General features: G+C 60.6%; 1 protein-coding gene across 5 annotated transcripts in view; it reads left to right on the forward strand.

Moving 5' to 3' along the window:
* CRACDL (CRACD like) overlaps positions 1–18,555 on the forward strand; it is a 110,697-nt gene that overhangs the window by 76,538 nt on the left and 15,604 nt on the right. For 4 of the 5 annotated variants that reach the window (XM_059659000.1, XM_059659003.1, XM_059659002.1 and 1 more), the window contains exons 4-7: positions 1,409–1,544; positions 1,902–2,066; positions 8,543–8,770; positions 13,040–14,843. In XM_059659000.1, the coding sequence (XP_059514983.1) occupies positions 1,409–1,544; positions 1,902–2,066; positions 8,543–8,770; positions 13,040–14,843 (2,333 nt within the window). The remainder of the gene's footprint in view (positions 1–1,408; positions 1,545–1,901; positions 2,067–8,542; positions 8,771–13,039; positions 14,844–18,555) is intronic. The other variant, XM_059659004.1, reaches the window with a different exon arrangement.

Here is an 18,555-nt window from a genome sequence, read left to right on the forward strand (position 1 = left end):
TCCACAGGCCGATGCTCTATCCACTGAGCCAAACCAGCTAGGGCTTTATCCTTTTGCTTTTAAAAATATAAGCAAATATGCACACAGGTTCACATATGTCCGTATACATCCAGGCCCCTTTCCCACACTGAGCCAACACCGTAAATGCTGTTCTGCTCTGTGTTTTATTTCCCTTAGTGTAGACTGGTGCTGCCCGTGTGCAGTTTACAGAGATCCCCCTCACCCGCTGCCCAGCTGCAGGTCTGCAGAGTGTCCTGGTTACCTCCCGAGGGACACTTGGGTTGCTCCCGCTCTTCGCTTCCATAAATGCTGCCGTAGTGAATGGCCTTGTGTTTCCGCCAGTGGATCTTTGTGGACGTGGTGCAGCGATCATGGTTACAAAGGGTGTGGCCCAGCTGCCCACTGGAGGAGGGAAGGTTGGTGTGCCTGTGAACTCTGTGGCAAGGGCCGCCGTTGGTGGGAGGGCCGCCTGGTGCTTGCACTTGGCCCTTGGCCCTCCCAGAAATGTGAGGACACACCCTTCGGGGAGCCGTGGGTTCCACCCTAGCGAATTCACTATTGCAGGCTGGAAAGAAGTTAGAGATCATTAACCAACACAGTTTGATCCGCAGGAGAGCAGGGCCACACCTAAGAGTCCCGATGGCCTTGCAGAGGACAGGATAGGGGCGGGTGGTGTGGGGGCCGTGGCGTACAAGACGGCCCGTGTCTGCCGGGGCCGGCTTTCCTTCCTTCATCATTGGGTCTCAGTCACCTCCTTCCACCTATTGTTCAGCAGCCACTGCTGCTAGGAAAAGCCGACGCTAACTCCCACCTCCTCTTAGAACATCTGTGAACGTCCTGTGGGTTCAGTTCCAAATGGGAGCCTGGAGCTAGGGAAGGGGCTGGCGGTGATGACAGGAGGGGCGGCCATCTGCACTCCAGGACCTAGGCGCACAGGTAGCCCTGCACGGATCCTGTCAGGTAGTGGCGAGAGCGTGGCTTTGCAGATGTGCAGTGTCGTTTCACAGCCAGCGTGGAGGTGAACTTTAGTCCCAGAGCTGGGCAGGCCCTCCACCTGCTGTGCAAACACAGCCTCCAGCCCACCCAGCGGCAGCACGTGGGCCCGCGGGAGTGACCTCACCCTCCCGACAGCGCCGCCAGCCGCCGAGGCCCCTGTCGCAGACCTCACACCTGGTCAGGCCTTGGCTTTTCCATTAATAAAAAAAATTTCACACAAACGTCAGATCTGTTAGGAAAACCTCCATCTCTGCAATGTTCCTAGTCGCTGACTAAAGTGGGGGAGCAAATAAAAAACGCACCAGCCGCGGCCGGTTGTGTGCAGGGCCACCGGCCCGCGTGCCCCCGGCTCTTCGCCCGAGGACCCCGGTGAGGGGCCGTGCGCAGTCTCACGGAGGCTCTCTCATCCTAGGGAGCCGAGGGGCGCGCTGGGCGGCCGGGCCCTCTCACACGACAGCATTTTCATTCCGGAGTCGGGACAGGACCCCGCGAGGCCCGTGCGGGTGTTTTCCCAAGAAAACGTGTGTGACCGGATTAAGGCTCTGCAGGTAAACCCCTTGGCAGCGTCACCTGGTATGTACGTCAGCTACAAACCGAGATGTTTTTAAGTCCCCGCTTGGTTTATTTGATATATTCTAAAGTACAGTGGCGTGCACATCGCAACTTTCCCAAGACACGCCAGGTAGTTACAGCTGGATCGTGACTTGTCTGCGTGCTAACGGCTCGTTTTCAAGGTGACAGCAGAGCTGGCGGCAGACAGGCCTGTCTGCCAAGCTGGGAGATGAACCTCCCAGAACCTCAGCCAGGCGCTGAAACATCTCCCGAATGAATGAATTGGGGCAGGAGGGTTTGTTGATAAAGTCGCTGATGAAAACAAGAGCCAAATGTCCTTTATTCCAATCCAGTTAAAAATACAGTGCAATGTGAAAATGGGGCCGCCACCCCCTCCAGGCAGCCTGCCTGCCAAGCGGGGAGATGACCCCGGCATGAGTTCTGAGGACGACGGGCTGCCCAGGAGCCCCCCAGAGATGTCCCTGCTGCACGACATCGGTCCCGGCACAACCATCAAGGCAAGTACAGCCTGCGCCCCGCGTGTCCACCGCCCCCGCCACGGAGGGCAGCCGGGGCTGCGGTGGCCCCAGTGCAGCGGGAGGTCTCCCGGCACAGGTCACTGGCGCCCACAGCTGGCATTTGTTTTCACTCTTTGAGCAGAAATGCAGGTCTCCTTAGGTGATAGGGTCTGGGTCGCGTGCTTCATGATGGGAGAGATCTGACACAGTGGACTCTACCTCGTCTTTCCTGTCGAGCAGGTGACCAGACGGGGAGGAAGCACCTTTGTCCCGCTCTCTGTTGGCCTGACCCTGGGCTGGAAGGAGAAGGGAGTGGTCAGCATAAGTGACCTAGCCCGGGCGGTGGCATCTGAATGGAGGACAGTGAGAACCGGTCAGGCAGGGGTGGGGGCGGGGCGAGGCGTGGTGCTGGTCACAGGGCGGCGGGGAGTTGGCCCGGCAGGAGAGGCGGCATGGCCTCCGCGGGCGGGGGAGCTCGTCCTGGGTGCCACCCTCCCCGGAGAACCCACGGGGAGGACGGGCCCCGCCTGCTGTGCACACTGCAGGGCTCCCGGGCCGCCCTTCCACCCAGGCCACGTGCTTGTACGTGAATGCCCCTGGCACACAGCTGGCTGAGGGCTGGGCAGAGGGGGGCTGTTCGTGTTATACTGGCACCTGGGTCCATCTGTACAGCCACACTCCCCCTGGAGCACGCTGGGAGCAGCACTGCTGCCTGAGCCAGGGCTTCCCCAGGGAGGGGTCCGGTTTCATTGTGACTCAGAGGCTCAGAGCCTGTGCCCTCCGAACCCCAGGAGCCCTGCAGAGGCTGGGGAAGCAAGCTGCTCGGTGTGTGTGCAGCTGTGGGCTGCCAGAGGGTCACTGACAGGAAGGCTGAGGTGTGGCCGAGAGAACTAGCCCGGCACCCCCAGAGCTCCACTCCAGGTGCGCCTGTCCCCGCTGGCTCCACACCGGCCTGGGGACAGTAGGCCACCCTCCACGGCTCCCCCACCTGGCGGAGAAGGAGGAGGGGCCAGGGGGATGGCTTGCCCTGTTTCTTGGACTTCAAGCCACTCCCATGACACCTTAAAACACCGGAGCAGAAGTTGACAGGCTTGTGCTGCTTATGTTTTAATTATCATGTGACGGACACATCGCTGCACCCTCAGGTGTGCAGCCTCAGCGTCCCCCAGCCTCGGCGTCCCCCAGCCTCAGTGTCCCCCAGCCTCGGCGTCCCCCAGCCTCGGCGTCCCCCAGCCTCGGTGTCCCCCAGCCTCAGTGTCCCCCAGCCTCGGCGTCCCCCAGCCTCAGCGTCCCCCAGCCTCAGTGTCCCCCAGCCTCGGCGTCCCCCAGCCTCGGTGTCCCCCAGCCTCAGTGTCCCCCAGCCTCGGTGTCCCCCAGCCTCGGCGTCCCCCAGCCTCGGCGTCCCCCAGCCTCAGTGTCCCCCAGCCTCGGTGTCCCCCAGCCTCGGTGTCCCCCAGCCTCAGCGTCCCCCAGCCTCGGCGTCCCCCAGCCTCGGCGTCCCCCAGCCTCGGCGTCCCCCAGCCTCGGCGACCCCCAGCCTCGGCGTCCCCCAGCCTCAGTGACCCCCAGCCTCGGTGTCCCCCAGCCTCAGTGACCCCCAGCCTCGGCGTCCCCCAGCCTCAGTGACCCCCAGCCTCGGCGTCCCCCAGCCTCGGTGTCCCCCAGCCTCAGTGTCCCCCAGCCTCGGCGTCCCCCAGCCTCGGTGACCCCCAGCCTCGGTGACCCCCAGCCTCGGCGTCCACCAGCCTCGGCGTCCCCCAGCCTCAGTGTCCCCAAGCCTCAGTGTCCCCCAGCCTCAGTGTCCCCCAGCCTCAGTGACCCCCAGCCTCAGCGTCCGCCAGCCTCGGCGTCCCCCAGCCTCGGCTCCCCCAGACTCGGTGTCCCCCAGCCTCGGCGTCCCCCAGCCTCTGTGGCCCCCAGCCTCAGTGGCCCCCAGTCCCCCAGCCTCAGCGTCCCCCAGCCTCAGCGTCCCCCAGCCTCAGCGTCCCCCAGCCTCAGCGTCCCCCAGCCTCGGCATCCCCCAGCCTCGGCATCCCCCAGCCTCAGTGGCCCCCAGCCTCAGTGTCCCCCAGCCTCAGTGTCCCCCATCCTCGGCAGCCCCCAGCCTCAGGGCCTCGTATGACCCTGTGTGTTTGTGGGGCGGTCTCTCGAGAGCCATCGTTGACCCTCTCGCCCCATTCCATTGCAGAGCTGTGTCTGACACTCACGGTCCGTAGTGCCCTCTGTTTAGTGGGGACACAGTACAGAGACCCCTTGTTTCTAAGTCCCTTCACTCAGGAGCGAGCCCAGCTCCAAACCCACGAAGTGCAGAGGCCACAGCTGGCTGAGTGGGAGCTACGCGTGCTGGGCAGGCCGACCTCGTCCTTCTCAGCGTCCAGAGCATTCTGGGAAGTTACCAATTCTTGGGTAACATGAACAATCCTCTAGCTTCATAGGAAATCAAAACCTGAGCCTTTAAGACTTAAGAAAAGTAATCTTCAGATTGTGGTTTTGAGGACACAGTGGTGGTATTGTGGGCCCTGGCAGGGCCCAGGCACAGGGGCCGGCCGCGAGGGGCCATGCGCACCGCGACGCGTTATGTAACGCGTGGTATTGGCTACAGCGGCGCCTTCCACCCCAAAGCACGTGCTGTGGGCTGTGTCGCTCTCTCCTGCCATGACCACCACAGGCCTGCGTGCGGGCGGAGACCCTCGAGGAAGATTCCTGCGAACTGAGGTCTGCAGCAACAGTATGTGATGTCAGTGCCGAGGTGGCATCCTGGCAGAATGAGTTTTCCGGAAATACCTGGAATTACTTCTTAAATTTTATTAGCATGTGAGCTGGCAACTGATGAAACGTAGCTTGGCGATCTTGAAGGTGAAATTACATCTAACTAGTCATGTGCTAGGCTTCCTGCCACTAAGGAGGGAACACTGGGTGGCAAACTGGCCAGTCTGTCTGCTGCAAGAGACGAGGGAGGGAGGGGGTAAGGGGGGGACGTGTGTCCACCGCTGTAGGGCTAGACCCCAGGCAGGTGCTGTCACCTCTAGGAATCTGTCCTCAGGGTTTGGGAGAGAATCAGAGCCCCTCTGTTTGAGGACAAACATTTCAAAGCAGCTGTCACCTACGGTCACCCCTGAACAACCCTCTCAACCCAGACCATTTCCTCATGGCCCTGTGAGCCACATCCCCCAACACAGGGCCACAGTTAGACTTTTAAATCATCCCCTGGGAGAATCATCCAGAAACACAGATTTCAGAAGAAGAGTAGGTGCCTGGGAGCGCGCAGTGGCAGTGAGCATGCCCAGATGCTGCGGGCCCACAGATAAAACGCGCCAGCGTCCCTGTCCTCCTCCCCTTGGCCCCGCCCCACCTCTGCAGCTGCCCCAGTGACCTCGGCAGGAGATCATGCTTCTCCTGGGCCTGAAGGGATCGGTCTTTCCAGACCCAAGACGTCAGCCCGCAACGGAGAGCTCAGCTCCCAGCAGGAAGGCCCACGGTGACAGCCAGCACAGCGCCTGTGCGGGACGGGGGTCCTTGTTCAGTGTAGGGGAACTGAGGCTCCTGGGCAAGGGCAGCCGAGGGGCCAGGTGGGCGCCCTGGAGGAGAGGAGACAGGCATGCCTGTCCTTCGGGTTTATAGAGGGGTGACCAGAGGTCCTTTGTCTCAAAAGTAATCCTTCTCATTCCTGGACTCACTGCATTTGCAAAGCTCCTCATCTTTCTGTTCTCTTGAGTCCCAAACGGTCAGCAAAACAAGCCAAGTTTGTATTACGTCTAGACAGGGGCTGGTGCAGGATTCTGCATGATTTTTTTTTTAATTGATTTCAGAGAGGAAGGGAGAGGGGGAGAGAGATAGAAACATTAATGATGAGAGAGAATCATTGATCGGCTGCCTCCTGCACACCCCACACTGGGGACCGAGCCTACAACCCGGGCATGTGCCCTTGACTGGAATCGAACCTGGGACCCTTCAGTTTGCAGGCCGACGCTCTATCCACTGAGCCAAACCAGCTAGGGCAGGATTCTGCTGCGTCGCCCTTAAGGGGGACTCCTTAAGGAGGGCAAGAGGGAAGGAAGCTAAAGCCACAGGTACAGCGGAGGTCGTGGCCAGGCGTCCTGTGGTTTGTTTTAAAAATAATTTTTCTTGCTCTGTTTCCATAACACCTGAGTAGCTCAGACGAGAACTGAAATTGATCACGTCCACCTACAACCTTTCCCTCGTTCAGTGCCCGTCTTCTCCCTCCTGACGGAAATAAGCGTTCTGCTTGCCTGAGAGCATGTGAGGGGCCTTCGTAGGAACCGGGAGAGGCAGTGCCCCTGGGGGCGGTCCCTGCCTCAGAGCCTGTCTCTGCAGCAGTGGCCTCCCTTTGTGCCCCACCCCCTGGGTTAGAGGAGGCTGCTGGCCCTACTCTGCGTGGGGCCCAGGGTGTGGGAAAAGTAGCCAAGCAGGATGTACCCATGCCCTCCGAGCCACCCTCTGCCTCTCTCCTGAGACATTCCACAAGCACTTACTGAGTCATTGAGAGAGACACAGAATTATGTCTTAGATTAAAATGTGCACCTGACACCACCATACCCATTAGGACGGCTACTATAAAACATATAGAGAAATAAAGAAATAAGCAAATAAATAACACGTTTTGGCGAGAATGTGGAGAAATGGGAATCCCAACTTGGTGTTAGCAAAGTCAAAGGGTGCAGTCACTGTGGAAAGCAGTATGGAGGGTCCTCAGAAAACTAAAATAGAACTAGCAAATGACCCAGCAATTCTCCTTCTCGGTATCTACCTGTAAGAATTGAAAGCAAGTTCTCTAAAAGATTTTCTTACAGCCATGTCCATAGCAGCATAATTCGCAGCAGCTAAAAGGTGGAAGCACACAGGTGTCCGTCAGCAAGTGGCCAATAAACAGACGTGGTCGGTACACACAAAAGGAGGGAACTCTGACCCGGCTGCAGCGGGGATGGGCCTCACAGACACTCTGCTCAGTGAGATAAGCCCGTCACAAAGGGGCGAATACTGCGTAGATTCCACTTACAGGAGGTGCTGCGAGAAAGCACACTCACAGAAACAGAGATCGAATTGTGGTGCCAAGGCTGGGAGAGGGCATGGGAGGAGGAGTTCCGTGGGCACAGGGTTTCAGCTTTCCAAGAGAAGTTCTAGGGGCGGATGGTGGCGATGGTTGCACAGTAATATGAATGTATTTAATCCCACTGTACTGAACACTTAAAAATGGCTGAGATGCTACATTTTCTGTGTACTTTACTACAGTAAAAAAAAAAAAAAAAAATATGAAAAATAACCCTGGGAAAACCACGTACGCTTGACACTCTTATTGAGCACCAGGCTAGAATAGAAAGTTTGTTTGCAGGTGACAGGGCTGTAGCTCAAGCCAGCACCTCCCAGCTCCCTCTGCACCTCGCTGGTCACCGGGCTGCATTTGTCATGCTGTGCAGCGGGCGCCCTCGTTACGTCACGCTGACACATCTCTGCAGGGGACCCACTCGGCCTCACTGGGCGGAAGGGCCTGCCAAGTTCAGTGGGCAGGGAGCTCAGGGCGTTGCCATCATTCTTGCGTGTGACAGCCAGACTCCCTGGCAACACTTTTGCCCTTAGCTGTCAGTTACTCTCTTCTGAAGTTTAAATTAGTGAAATATTGTAACTTAACCGATGGTAACTAAAACCAGATTCTCCAAGAGCATGTGTAAAGACACAGAACCGTCTAGGGCAGCGGTTCTCAACCTGTGGGTCGCGACCCCTTTGGCGGTCGAACGACCCTTTCACAGGGGTCGCCTAAGACCATCCTGCATATCGGATACTTACATTATGATTCGTAACAGTAGCAACATTACAGTTATGAAGTAGCAACAAAAATAATGTTATGGTTGGGTTACAACATGAGGAGCTGTATTTAAAGGGCCAGAAGGTTGAGAACCACTGGTCTGGGGTGAGCAGCTCAGGCTCCAGTGATGGACTGCCAGGGGGCTTCGCACATCCTTGCCCCTGCCTGAGGTCACACCGCTGGTCACCCCTCAGCTTCCACAGACAGGACCACGCCCGACTCTGCCCTGGGGAATCAGCTGCCTGCGTCATCAGAGTAGCTAGCTCTGTCTGAATGCCTGTGCCTGCAGCGGTGGGAGGGTTCCCGCAGTGGTGGGAGGGTGCCCGCAGCGGTGGTGGGAGGGTGACGGCAGCGGTGGTGGGAGGGTGCCCGCAGCGGTGGGAGGGTGCCCGCAGCGGTGGGAGGGTGCCCGCAGCGGTGGGTGGGTGCCCGCAGCGGTGGGAGGGTGATGGCAGTTGTCCGCTGAGCGGCCTGGGGCGCAGGTTTCCTGCGTGGCCGTGGAATGAGTGGCAGGCTTCCGGGCAGTGGCCCAACACTTCACCCTCCCTGTTGAGACTCCGGGGAAGACGGGGCGGTGAAAGCACGAAGTCGGAGTGTTTGCCGCACCCGTTCCTGTTGAGAATTAACACGGCCGTTTGCTCCTTCTCTCGTGAAGGTCTCTTTGGTTTCCTCGTCCCGGCCGCCCTCTCCAGACCAGCCCTCCTCCAGGCCCCCGAGCGACGCCCCCGCCTGCCCCCGGACCGCGGCCAGCAGTGTGGCGCCGGTGGCGGATTTCGGCTGCCCCCCAGGACCCTCCTCCTGCCTGGACAACTCCGCAGCCAAGCACAAGCTCCTCGTTAAGCCCCGCAACCAGCGCTCAAGCAAAATGAGGCGCCTGTCCTCGGTAACCGCTCCCCTCCCCCGCCTCTCCCCCGCCTCTCCCCCCAGGGCCAAGTGCCCCCCGAGTGACTCCCACGGCCCCAGTGACAACATACATTAATATGTCTCTCCCCTACATAGCCCTTCCTTCCTTCCTCCCTTCCTTCCTTCCTTCCTTCCTTCATTCATTCATTCACTCACTCTGCAACCCCTGTCAAGGACCTGCTCGCTGTGTGCTGCCTCTCCTTGCCTTCCCTCTGCACTCAGCGAAGTCCACACTCTGCCCCCCATCCCACCCCCGCCTGCCCCGGGCTCCTCTTGCTCTGCCTTCTTCTGCTCCTGAGCTCTCCGAGAGAGAGCGGCCTCTGGCCACAGGCCTTGTCCCTCCTTGATCTCCTGGCAGCTCCTCCTCAGCCTCGGGGTCTCGCCTCGAGGTCCTCTCCCCACGGGCTCACCTGAGCGCGTCCGCCTCCCCCACGGTGCTCACTTCCCTCATAGCACCGGCTGCGCGGGGCGACCTTTGGAAATGCGTGCTCACTTGTTTACTGCCTGCCTTCTCCGAGGCCTTGTCCCAGCTGCACCTCCAGCCCTGGGCTAGGCTCATCACAGAGCTGACCCAGCAAACATTGGTTGAATGCATGAATGAATAAACACACAGGGAATGAGTGATGGCAGAAGAAGAAGCCACTAGACTGGACCCCCCCCCCCTTGGGTGAGCACCTGCTTAGTAGCGGAGGGACGGTGCCCCTGTAAGGACAGACCCCCTTGGGGCAGCGGCCTGGGCAGGTGCCAGCTCATAGCCGTGGGAGTCGAGAACTCGCTCGTGGGACCAGGGAGTCACGGTCCATGCAGGGCGGGTGCCTCCTCCCCAGCCTGGTGTGCGAACACTGCCTCACCCCGAGGAGCTGAGGCCAGGCAGCAGCCAGTGCTGAGAAAGGGGTGCTCGCTGACCAGCGCTCCCTCCCTTCGTCCCTCGAGACAAGACGGGGCTGACGAAGGCCCCGGGACAAGCTCGGTGCTTCAGCTGGAGACGGTGGCGCGGGGCCACCCAGGATGTCGGGGACCCCTGAGACAGGGGGTTGGTTCCCCTTTGGGCATGTGGAACGTGCTTCTGAAGCTCATGCTGGAAGGCTTGGCATGGGTTTTAAAGGTTGACTTTTGAGGGGACCGACGCTGAAGAAGGAAGTGAGCTGTGGTTGCCTCCAGGGCACTGCCCTCAGGGAGCCGGGGCCTCGGGTGTGCACCGGCGCTTGAGTATCCGGGGCATTTACAGCGAGAGGCTCTGAGCTGGGGGACTTGCCAAGGCCCAGTCGCTCTGGCCTGCCCGTCCCTGTGCTGCGTGGCGCCCAGGGCGGGGACGCAGCAGCTCCCGCTGGCCCTCAAGGCGGGCTTTATTCCCAGGGATGTCTGTGGCCCTGCAGGGGTGCAGGTCACCAGCCCGGCCGGACGTGGGGCCAAGGGCAGCCGGCTCCTGCTTCAGGGGAAGGGCAGCACCCCCTCTCTGGCCCAGGGAAGAGGAGCTGTGCCTCTTTCTTTGCTCTTAAACTTGACTTAGCTCTTCACCACATTTTAGAACAAGAATTCTCATCTTCCCCATCTGGGTAAACAGAGTCTTTCCTGAATTTAAACTGTCGTGTCCTCTCCTCTCCTTCTCGTCCCTGGTGGGAGCAGCACGGATAGGTTAGGCTCTGGGAGGTCTGCGTGTTTTCCTGACTGGGCAGAGGTATCCGGCCCGTGGCCCCCAGTGTCATTGCCTGGTCCTCAGCCAGAGGCTTCTGTTCTTCCTGTCCACAGCGCCCTTTGCCCTTTGGCCAGGAGGTCCCTCTTCCCAACCATGAGGACCTTCCTGGTACCGGGGCCCCCGTGGGACTCAGCTGCTTTCTGATGCTCCCATCCTGCTCTGCGGGTGGGGAAGAGCCACCACGCTGCCCCCGGCTGCCCTCCTGACCCTGCGTGTCCGTGGAGGTTCACTCCCTCTGGGCTTCGCGAGACACTGAGGCCCAAGTCGCCCCTGCTTTCCTAATAGCTGGGACTTCTTTCTCCGTCACCCACCCTCCCCCACCCCGGGCTCAGGCGCCTGCAGAGCCTCTACTTTAGTCTCTTCCTCCTGCTGCCCAGGCGCCTTCCTCCATCTGGGCAGAATGGCCGTCCGTGCCAGCTGGCCATCCCTGCTCGGTCCAAGTGGGGCACACTGCCCTGCACATCCCCGAGGCTCTGACTCAGTCGAGCTCTGGAAGAAAGCGGAAGGGCTTTCTTACCTTCAGAGCCCCGTCGTCCACGGTCGGATGAAATCCTTGGCTCTCAAGTAGAGTTTCTCTCACGTTGGAGAAACACATCCCGGTGGGCATTTGGCTGAACCGGCCGGCCTCCGAAGCAGAGGGAGGAGACAAGCGCAGGCTGTGCCCTCGGCTTTTCCCGTCCACACAGAACGGCCCCGTGGGGCTCCAGCACAGACAGGGAACCCCGGTGGATGTCCGCGCGCCCCTCCCCACAGTCAGTCCGCTCCCAACGCAGTGCCAGGAGCAGGGCATGTCATGAACTCTCCTGGGAACAGCAGGGTGACACGGCTAGATCAAGGTGGCATGGCTGGCAGAGCTGCCAGCTGCACGCCCGGGTCTCTGACAGAGCCTGGCACCTCCTCACCCCACACTGGTCATCGGGCGGCTGCCACCTGCAGAGGATGGGGATGCTGCCCCAGGACTCGTGCCGGTGAGAGGAGGGGGACGAGCAGCAGCCGGGATGGTCTCCATCCCTGTGCAGGCTGAGCAGTGGGTCCTCTACCTCCGCTCTCCGGGGAGGCCGGAGGGGGGAGGGCAGGGAGCGGTGGAGATGGGGGGCACACGCCTTCTGCTGCTGTGCCTGACCCTCTGCTCCACGTCCAAGTCCATCCTCTGGGGTCCGTGTTCCACGCCCGCCTTCGTCCCGCCGCCTCCCCCTGGGTGGGCCCCGTGGAGCCTGCTCCCGCTCCGAGCTGACTCAGTGTGAGCATTTTAAAGGTGACCCACATCCTGAAAAGGTTTCAACGTCCAGGATTTCCTGTGACAGCAAAAGGCCAGTAATGCCTTTGTACCTGCAGCTTTTGAAAATTCTGCTGTAGCTTTCCTTACACATCTTCCTCTTTGTGTGCCCAGAAGAGTAGGATTGTGCATCTTGGCCAGAGTTCGGCTGAGATATTGTTCAAACATCCCAGCGATCCCATGTTCTTTCAGCAAGGAGATGCTGGCTGGAAATTGTTAAAAATAACATCCACAGACAACAGAAACCTATTGCTGACACCCGGGGTGTTGCCTAAAGGTGGGGGAGAGAGCTCACTGCAACAGCCTGATGACTGCAGGCCCCATGTCAGAGTTTTTCCAAAGATCAGTCTCCACACCACAGCCTTTGGGTCATTTTCACGTTGGGCTTTTGAATGATAAGTGATTGCCTTCCTCTCCTTTCCTCCGGAAGAGCAGGGGCTGGCTCTGAGTACGGCAGGAGGACCGGCCCCAATTCCAGACCTTTGAGAAGAAAACTGCCACCAGGCAGCCCAGGTGTCAGGAGAGAGGGAGAGTCAGAGCCTCGGGGAGGAGGCCAGGCTTCTGTCGAGACGGATTTGAGTCGTGGGGTGCTGGTAGACTGCCCTGGCGGTATGGGGGGTCACGCAGACCCACCATCGGGCCCGGACAGCAGGGGGGCTTGGCGGGACCTGAGGAGGGAGCTGGAGGAACACCGAAGAGCAGAGACTGTCAGGCACGTTAAGCTGAAAAGTGTGGACTTTGCCCTGTACGCTGTGGGCTACTGTTGATCCTGTTTGACTTGCTGCGAATCCCGTTTTAGGCAAACAGCCTGCCCTCGCTGGGAGCGGGCGCCGAGGGGAGGCTGGCTCTGTGGAGCCCCAGCTTCCCTCTGGGCTCGGAGCTCCGCGGCCAGGAGGTGCTGCTGCGTCAGTCCGTCCTCGCCAGTGCACAGAGGGAGTGACGATCCTTCCCGCGCTGGGAGGCATCGGGAGGGAAGGAGCAACAAGCATAGAGCACAGACCTGGCAGCCCTCCACCTGGTCACGGCCCCCTTCCGTGGCTTGGCTCGGTAGAGCGCCCTCCACGCGAGCCTCAGGCGACATTTATTTTGAGGGCATGGCTGCCACGGTTCTGCTGAAAGTGGGCTTGCGAGGCAAGACTCCAAACTAGAGCCGTGAGGGCGGGACTAGGAAGAGGCTCCTGGACGTGAAGGTCCAAGCGGGTGCCGCCTGGACAAGCGGGCGGCGGCGGGCTTCCCGCTTCCCCTGCAGTGATGCTGTGTGTCCTCCTCCTCTCTAGCGGGCGCAGTCCGAGTGCCTGGGCGACCTGACCTGCACCCCCGAGGAGGAGGAGTCCGACGAGAAGCCGGTGCCCACAGTCAGCGCAGAGGAGTCGCCCAGTGCTGGGCAGCATCCTGGGCCCAGGGGACTGGCCCCCGTGCTGCCGCCTGGGAGGCCCCGTGCCAGGCGGGCGCAGTCCGAGTGCCTGGGCGACCTGACCTGCACCCCCGAGGAGGAGGAGTCCGACGAGAAGCCGGTGCCCACAGTCAGCGCAGAGGAGACGCCCAGTGCTGGGCAGCAGGCTGGGCCCGGGGGACCGGCCCCGGTGCTGCCGCCCCGTGCCAGGCGGGTGCGTCTGCAGCACTGCCCCGCGCTCAGCGCCAGTGCTGAGGAGGACGAGAGCCCCCCCAGGGACGACCCCTCCAGCCGCCAGGCCACCCCGGAGGTCGTGGAGGTCACGGAGCCCGTGCCAGGTCCAGCCCCCTGCTTGGAGTGCCCGCTTTTGCCAGAAGACTCCCCACACCCTGACCCCGACAGCAAACATCAAAGGGAGGAGCCATCCCTTGAAAGCGCATGTCCACCCTCCGAGGAGGACGCAGCTGGAGATGGGGGGTGCGCTTCTGGAGACGCTGAGAGTTCATCGCCCCGCGCCCCTGAGGAGGACACGGCACCTCCTGGGACCGGCCCGGCCGTCCCCTTGGAGACTCCCCCTGGTCCAGACGGGCCAGGCCTCGCTGCGCAGGAGACTGAGGAGGCGGGGCTGACGCTGGCAGTGCCCGATCCCAGTCCTGAGGGCACAGAGGGCACAGAGTGCTCGGAGGACCGCGCCCCCAGCCCCCCAGCCTCCAAGAGCTGCTTGAAGCACAAGGCGCCAGCGAGCAGGAGCCTCAGCGTGTCCCCCACGCCGCCCACCTCAGAGCCACCACCACAGGAGCCCACCCCCTGTGCCCTGGACGAGGAAGCCGCCCCCCTGGAGTCCCCCAGGGCTGAGCAGGGCGAGTCCCCGCAGCAGGGAGCCGAGAGGGAGGCACCGGAGCTGAAAACCGGGAGAGGAGGCAGCAGGCCCCGGGGCGGGAAGAAGTTCTCCGTGGCCTCCGGCCGGGCGTGGCCGCACACAGGCCACAGAGAGCGGCCGGCGCGCCCGGGCCCCGTTGCTGCCCCCTCCCCTGTCCGGCTGCCCCTGCTGAGGAGCAGCAAGGCCTGGAGGAGCGAGGCCGCCCTCGATGACCTCCATGTGCCTCCAGAGCGCCAGAACCCAGAACTGGAGCCACCGTCACCCGCTGAGCATGGCCCTCAGGACTCGGGGAGCAGGGCGGCCAGGCAGGCCGGGCCCGGGCAGAACCCCCCGGAGGCAGTGGCCACACCAGCCACCAGAGAGCCCCGCCCCTCCGCCCAGGAGCCGCGCCCGTGTGGGGACAGGAGCCCCTTCCCCGTCAAGCTCCGGTCCACGTCTCTCTCCTTCAAACACAGAGACGTGGCCGTGCCGGAAGGGAAGGGAGTCAAGAGGTACAGTGCTGAGGTCCGGCTAGAAAAAGGAGGACCGGCTCTGCTCTCGAAAGATGACAAGTGTCACGTGGGGGCGGCCCCCACGATTCGGGGGACCAGGACCCCCAACGGCCAGGGGAAGGGGAAGGCCCGGGCATCGGAGCAGCCGGGCTCCAAGCCGCCCCTGCCCAGGAAGCCGCTTCTGCAATCCCTGACCCTCCCGTACCCGCCCGCGGGCCCCGATGTGAGCCCTGGAGAGCTGGACAAGGTCGCACCACCCCCGGGCCCCAGAAAGGAGAGTCGGACGGTGGAGAAACGGTTGCCCCGCCGGGGAGCTGGTAAGAGCCAGCCCTGAGCATGCTGGGGGTGGGACAGCGCAGGCAGGCAGTGGGAGTGCCTGCTGGACATCCACGGGGAGACACGGCGAACACGGGGTAAAGGCCTTGCGGCAGGAGATTGGCAGTAGAGTCCACATTCCTCACGGTGCCCTCGCGTGTTTGAGAGTTGGGCATGGAGACCGAGAAGGGGGAGCAAATGCCAGGAGGTTGCGTGAGTTCAGGGAAGTCAGGAATTGTCCACACTCGTTTCGCAAGGCCTTGTTTCCTAGCAGGTGGCCCCTGGGGGGCTCATGCCACTCCCACTGCGTACCTGGGAGCTCGGTGAGGCCCCGTCCGGCCCGTGCTCTTGGCGGAGGCCCTGGGCTGGCAGCACCTACGTTCTTCTTGGCTTAAAGGAAGCATCTGGCCCCTCAGTCACTTAGTGTCCTGACCTTCACCCCAAGAAAGTGGTTCCTCCGTCTAATCATTGGGCTCACGGCCCGGGTGCCGTGCAGGACGCACCCCCTTTATTGCAGTCACACCTCTGTCCAGTGTGAGCCCCGCAGCAGTGGGCGCGGGCTCCCTGTCCCAAAGGGAGCGGTGTTAAGATTGGGCGGAGTGCCCGAACAGTCTACAGCAACCGTCCTCTACACAAGAGACAGACGATGGGTTTCCCGTCGGTGACGTTTGTCACTGTTTACGCGTAGTGTTTCAGACAGAGCGGGCCATCTGCTGGACACGGGTCGCCGCCGTGGAGCGGGAGAGAGAGCCCGCCACTGGCCGTTTCTTTCCTTGATGCAAATCACGGTGCCAGCAAGGAAGCGCCACAGGCCAGTCCTGACCCGTGTGACGAGGGCCCTGGGAGAGATTTTTCATGGCAAATTTTATTTAAAAAAATAAAAACCTTCCAGGATATTTTAAGTGGCTACTCTAAGTCCAGGCTCCACTAAAGCACTGCCTTGTGGGACAAAAGGCAGCAGAGCCCAGCTGTTCTCTAGGGACCTCACATCCTGTGAGCAAGATGAGGGCACACTCAGGCGGAAGAAATGAGCTCACACACAGAACCCGACAGATGCGAGGTTCTCGTCTTTTCTGCCCCCTCTTCGCAAGTTAGCGGGACGCAGTGTACAGTGCCTCCCGGTCCTAAGGGGACACCCCAGGATGCAGACGGTCCAGGGAGAAGAGCCAGGAAAATGCCTCCCTCGCCCTGGCCCCTGGCTCCACCGTGATTTTTTAGGACGGTCCCGGGGGGAGCTTCGGGGAGGCCGTAGCTGAGCTACCCTGGGCCAGGTCCCAGCGAGGGCACGGAAGCTGCTGTAGAGTGACCCAGCGCCTCCGGCTGAAACGGAGGCAGGAGGGGGCTTGGTCTTCCGGGTAAAACCCTGACCTCAGCACCGTCCCCCTTCTTGACCTGGAACTGAAAATGTCCCTCCAGGGCTTGCTGAGAAGGGCCCTTAGACGCAGGACGCCCCGGCTCGCGCTGAGAGCGACACTTCACGGGGCGGTGCTCGGCTCACTGATGATCCTGGCTTCCTCCGCCCCTGCCAGAGAGAGGCTTCCCTCATTGCCAAGCGCCTGCGTTGGGCTTTTTTCTTTGATTTATAAAATACAATATTGTATTTATTTACTAATGGCTTCGCTTCAGTCGCAGAAGAGAATTGTCTTGACAGTCTGTGTGTATTAATAGTCTCTGAGCACAGAAATAACCCGTTGGGATGCATTCCAGGGTGGAAGAAACTGGGTGAGGGGGCACTGTGGTGAGTCTCATTTCCTTGCAAAGACAGGAGGGACAGAATTACCCACACTCTTTCGGGAACTGACCCTCCCAAGGGGATGGGATTTGAGGGGAAAGTGCTAGGAGAGGCGGTGGCTGCTGCCTGGGACCCCCGGGGCCTGGGGGCGCAGGCCTGCCCCATGCAGAGCCGAGCAGGATCTCAGCGAAGCAGCCTCTGACGCTTGCAGACCCTGGGTCCGCTGGTGGTTTCGCTCATTGTTACTTCGCCGTCAGCCTCATCGCTCCCACGTGACAGCGGCTGAAGGCAATTCAGTCTATCTAAAACGTGCAGATCATGCAAGTTTTAATCACAGTATTCCTCAGAAAGTCCTAATTGCTGCTGTTGCTTATCTTGGTGGTGGGCCCTTCCCCGAGGCCCGGTGGGTTCCGTCTTCCTGTCCCCCCTCCAGGCACAGATCATGAGGTCAGGCATGGAGGGTCCGGACGGTGCCCGCTCTGCCTCGGGGACTGCAGCTGCCTTTCCCCAGCACTCCTGCCAGCCGTCCTCGCCGCTCCACACTCCGTCTTCCTTCCTCGAAGGCCTGGAGACACTGCCGCCAGGGAAGCTGGGAGAGTTCGATTTTGTTGCAATAAGCCCAGGAGCCCGGCTTGCCAAGCGGGCCAGGCCTCGCAGGGCCACCTCCGGGAGGGTGCGGCCAGCCCCGGGCGCGCTGGTGCGCATCCACCGCAGGGCACCCATCCGTCTGCTGACAGGCAGGGCAGGCGAATGGCCGGGGGCATCAGACTCGTCCAGGTGTGCAGGACACACCTCCTCCCGTCAGGCTTGTCCAGCCAGAGTCTAAATTACAGGATTAGAATGAGAAGAAAGCAGTTGGAGGCTCTCGTGTAGAAAACTGATAAAGTACAGAACGCCTAGAGAAAAAGCAGTCACCTGTGAGTCCACTCTGTAGGTGTGAGACCTGTTGGACGTTCCTTCTAATCTTTCTGCGCGTGTGTGCATGTGTGTGTGCGTGTGTGCATGTGTGCGCGCGTGTGTGCATGTAATTTTCTGTAGCGTTGTGGTCACATGGCAGATACTTGGGACGGTAGCTGGGGCCTCATTTGATAACCAGCCCCAGCCTCCAATCCAGCTCATTCCACCCGGCCCAGCCTGGTGACAATGACGCAATCAGGCTCTGGCCTCTTTTCCTTGACGCGCGGCCTCTCTGGATCATGCTTCATTCATTCGGCAAATACTTCGTGTGCTCCTACCATGTGCATGGCTCGGCACTGGCCCAGCGGCAGTCGGAAAGCACAGGACCTGGTTCCCAAGGAGGGGCGGGGAGGGGGGGCGTGCGTCACAAGGGAGTGAGGGTAGAAGCCCATCTTACCTTTGGATATCAGGGACATTTTTTGGAGAAAATGAACTCAGAGACTCACTTAACAACCTTTATTTCAATGTACTTAGATTCACTTGAATAGAATACAAGGGGGCTGGATATTTTTGCTATCATGCTAAGAATATATTCATATGTCTTGAATTCTTGAAGAAAACCAACTTTGTTCACACCTATCCTTCCTTTTAGCCTGTCCTTCCCTTCACAGTCCCTTCCTGAGCGAGTGTGGTCAACACTCTGCAACGACCCCCCACCTTTTCTGTGCTCCTCAAACCACACAAGGCTCCTCGCTCCCCACAGCACACCTGTGTCCGTCTCACACATCTGCTTCCCACAGCTCAGGTCTGCAGTGGATTTGCCCACGACTTACATACGGGCCGTAAGTGGATAGCTAATGACAGAGCAGCTGATGTTTACTTAGCACTTACCACGTACCAAGGGTCATAGCAAATGCTCTACAGTTTACTCTCCAACAACAGTCTTACTTCACAAAGGGGAGAGCTGTGGGGACCATAGGCCCCCTGTGGCCGCCTCTCACTGTGGGCTGTGCCAGGGTGGTTCTCGGCTGGGGCGAGGGAGGTGCTGCCAGCATCCAGTGGCAGCAGTTAAACATACCACCGTG

Source organism: Myotis daubentonii, chromosome 12 (assembly GCF_963259705.1).
Source record: "Myotis daubentonii chromosome 12, mMyoDau2.1, whole genome shotgun sequence".
In the NCBI taxonomy this organism is placed as follows: Eukaryota; Metazoa; Chordata; class Mammalia; order Chiroptera; family Vespertilionidae; genus Myotis; species Myotis daubentonii.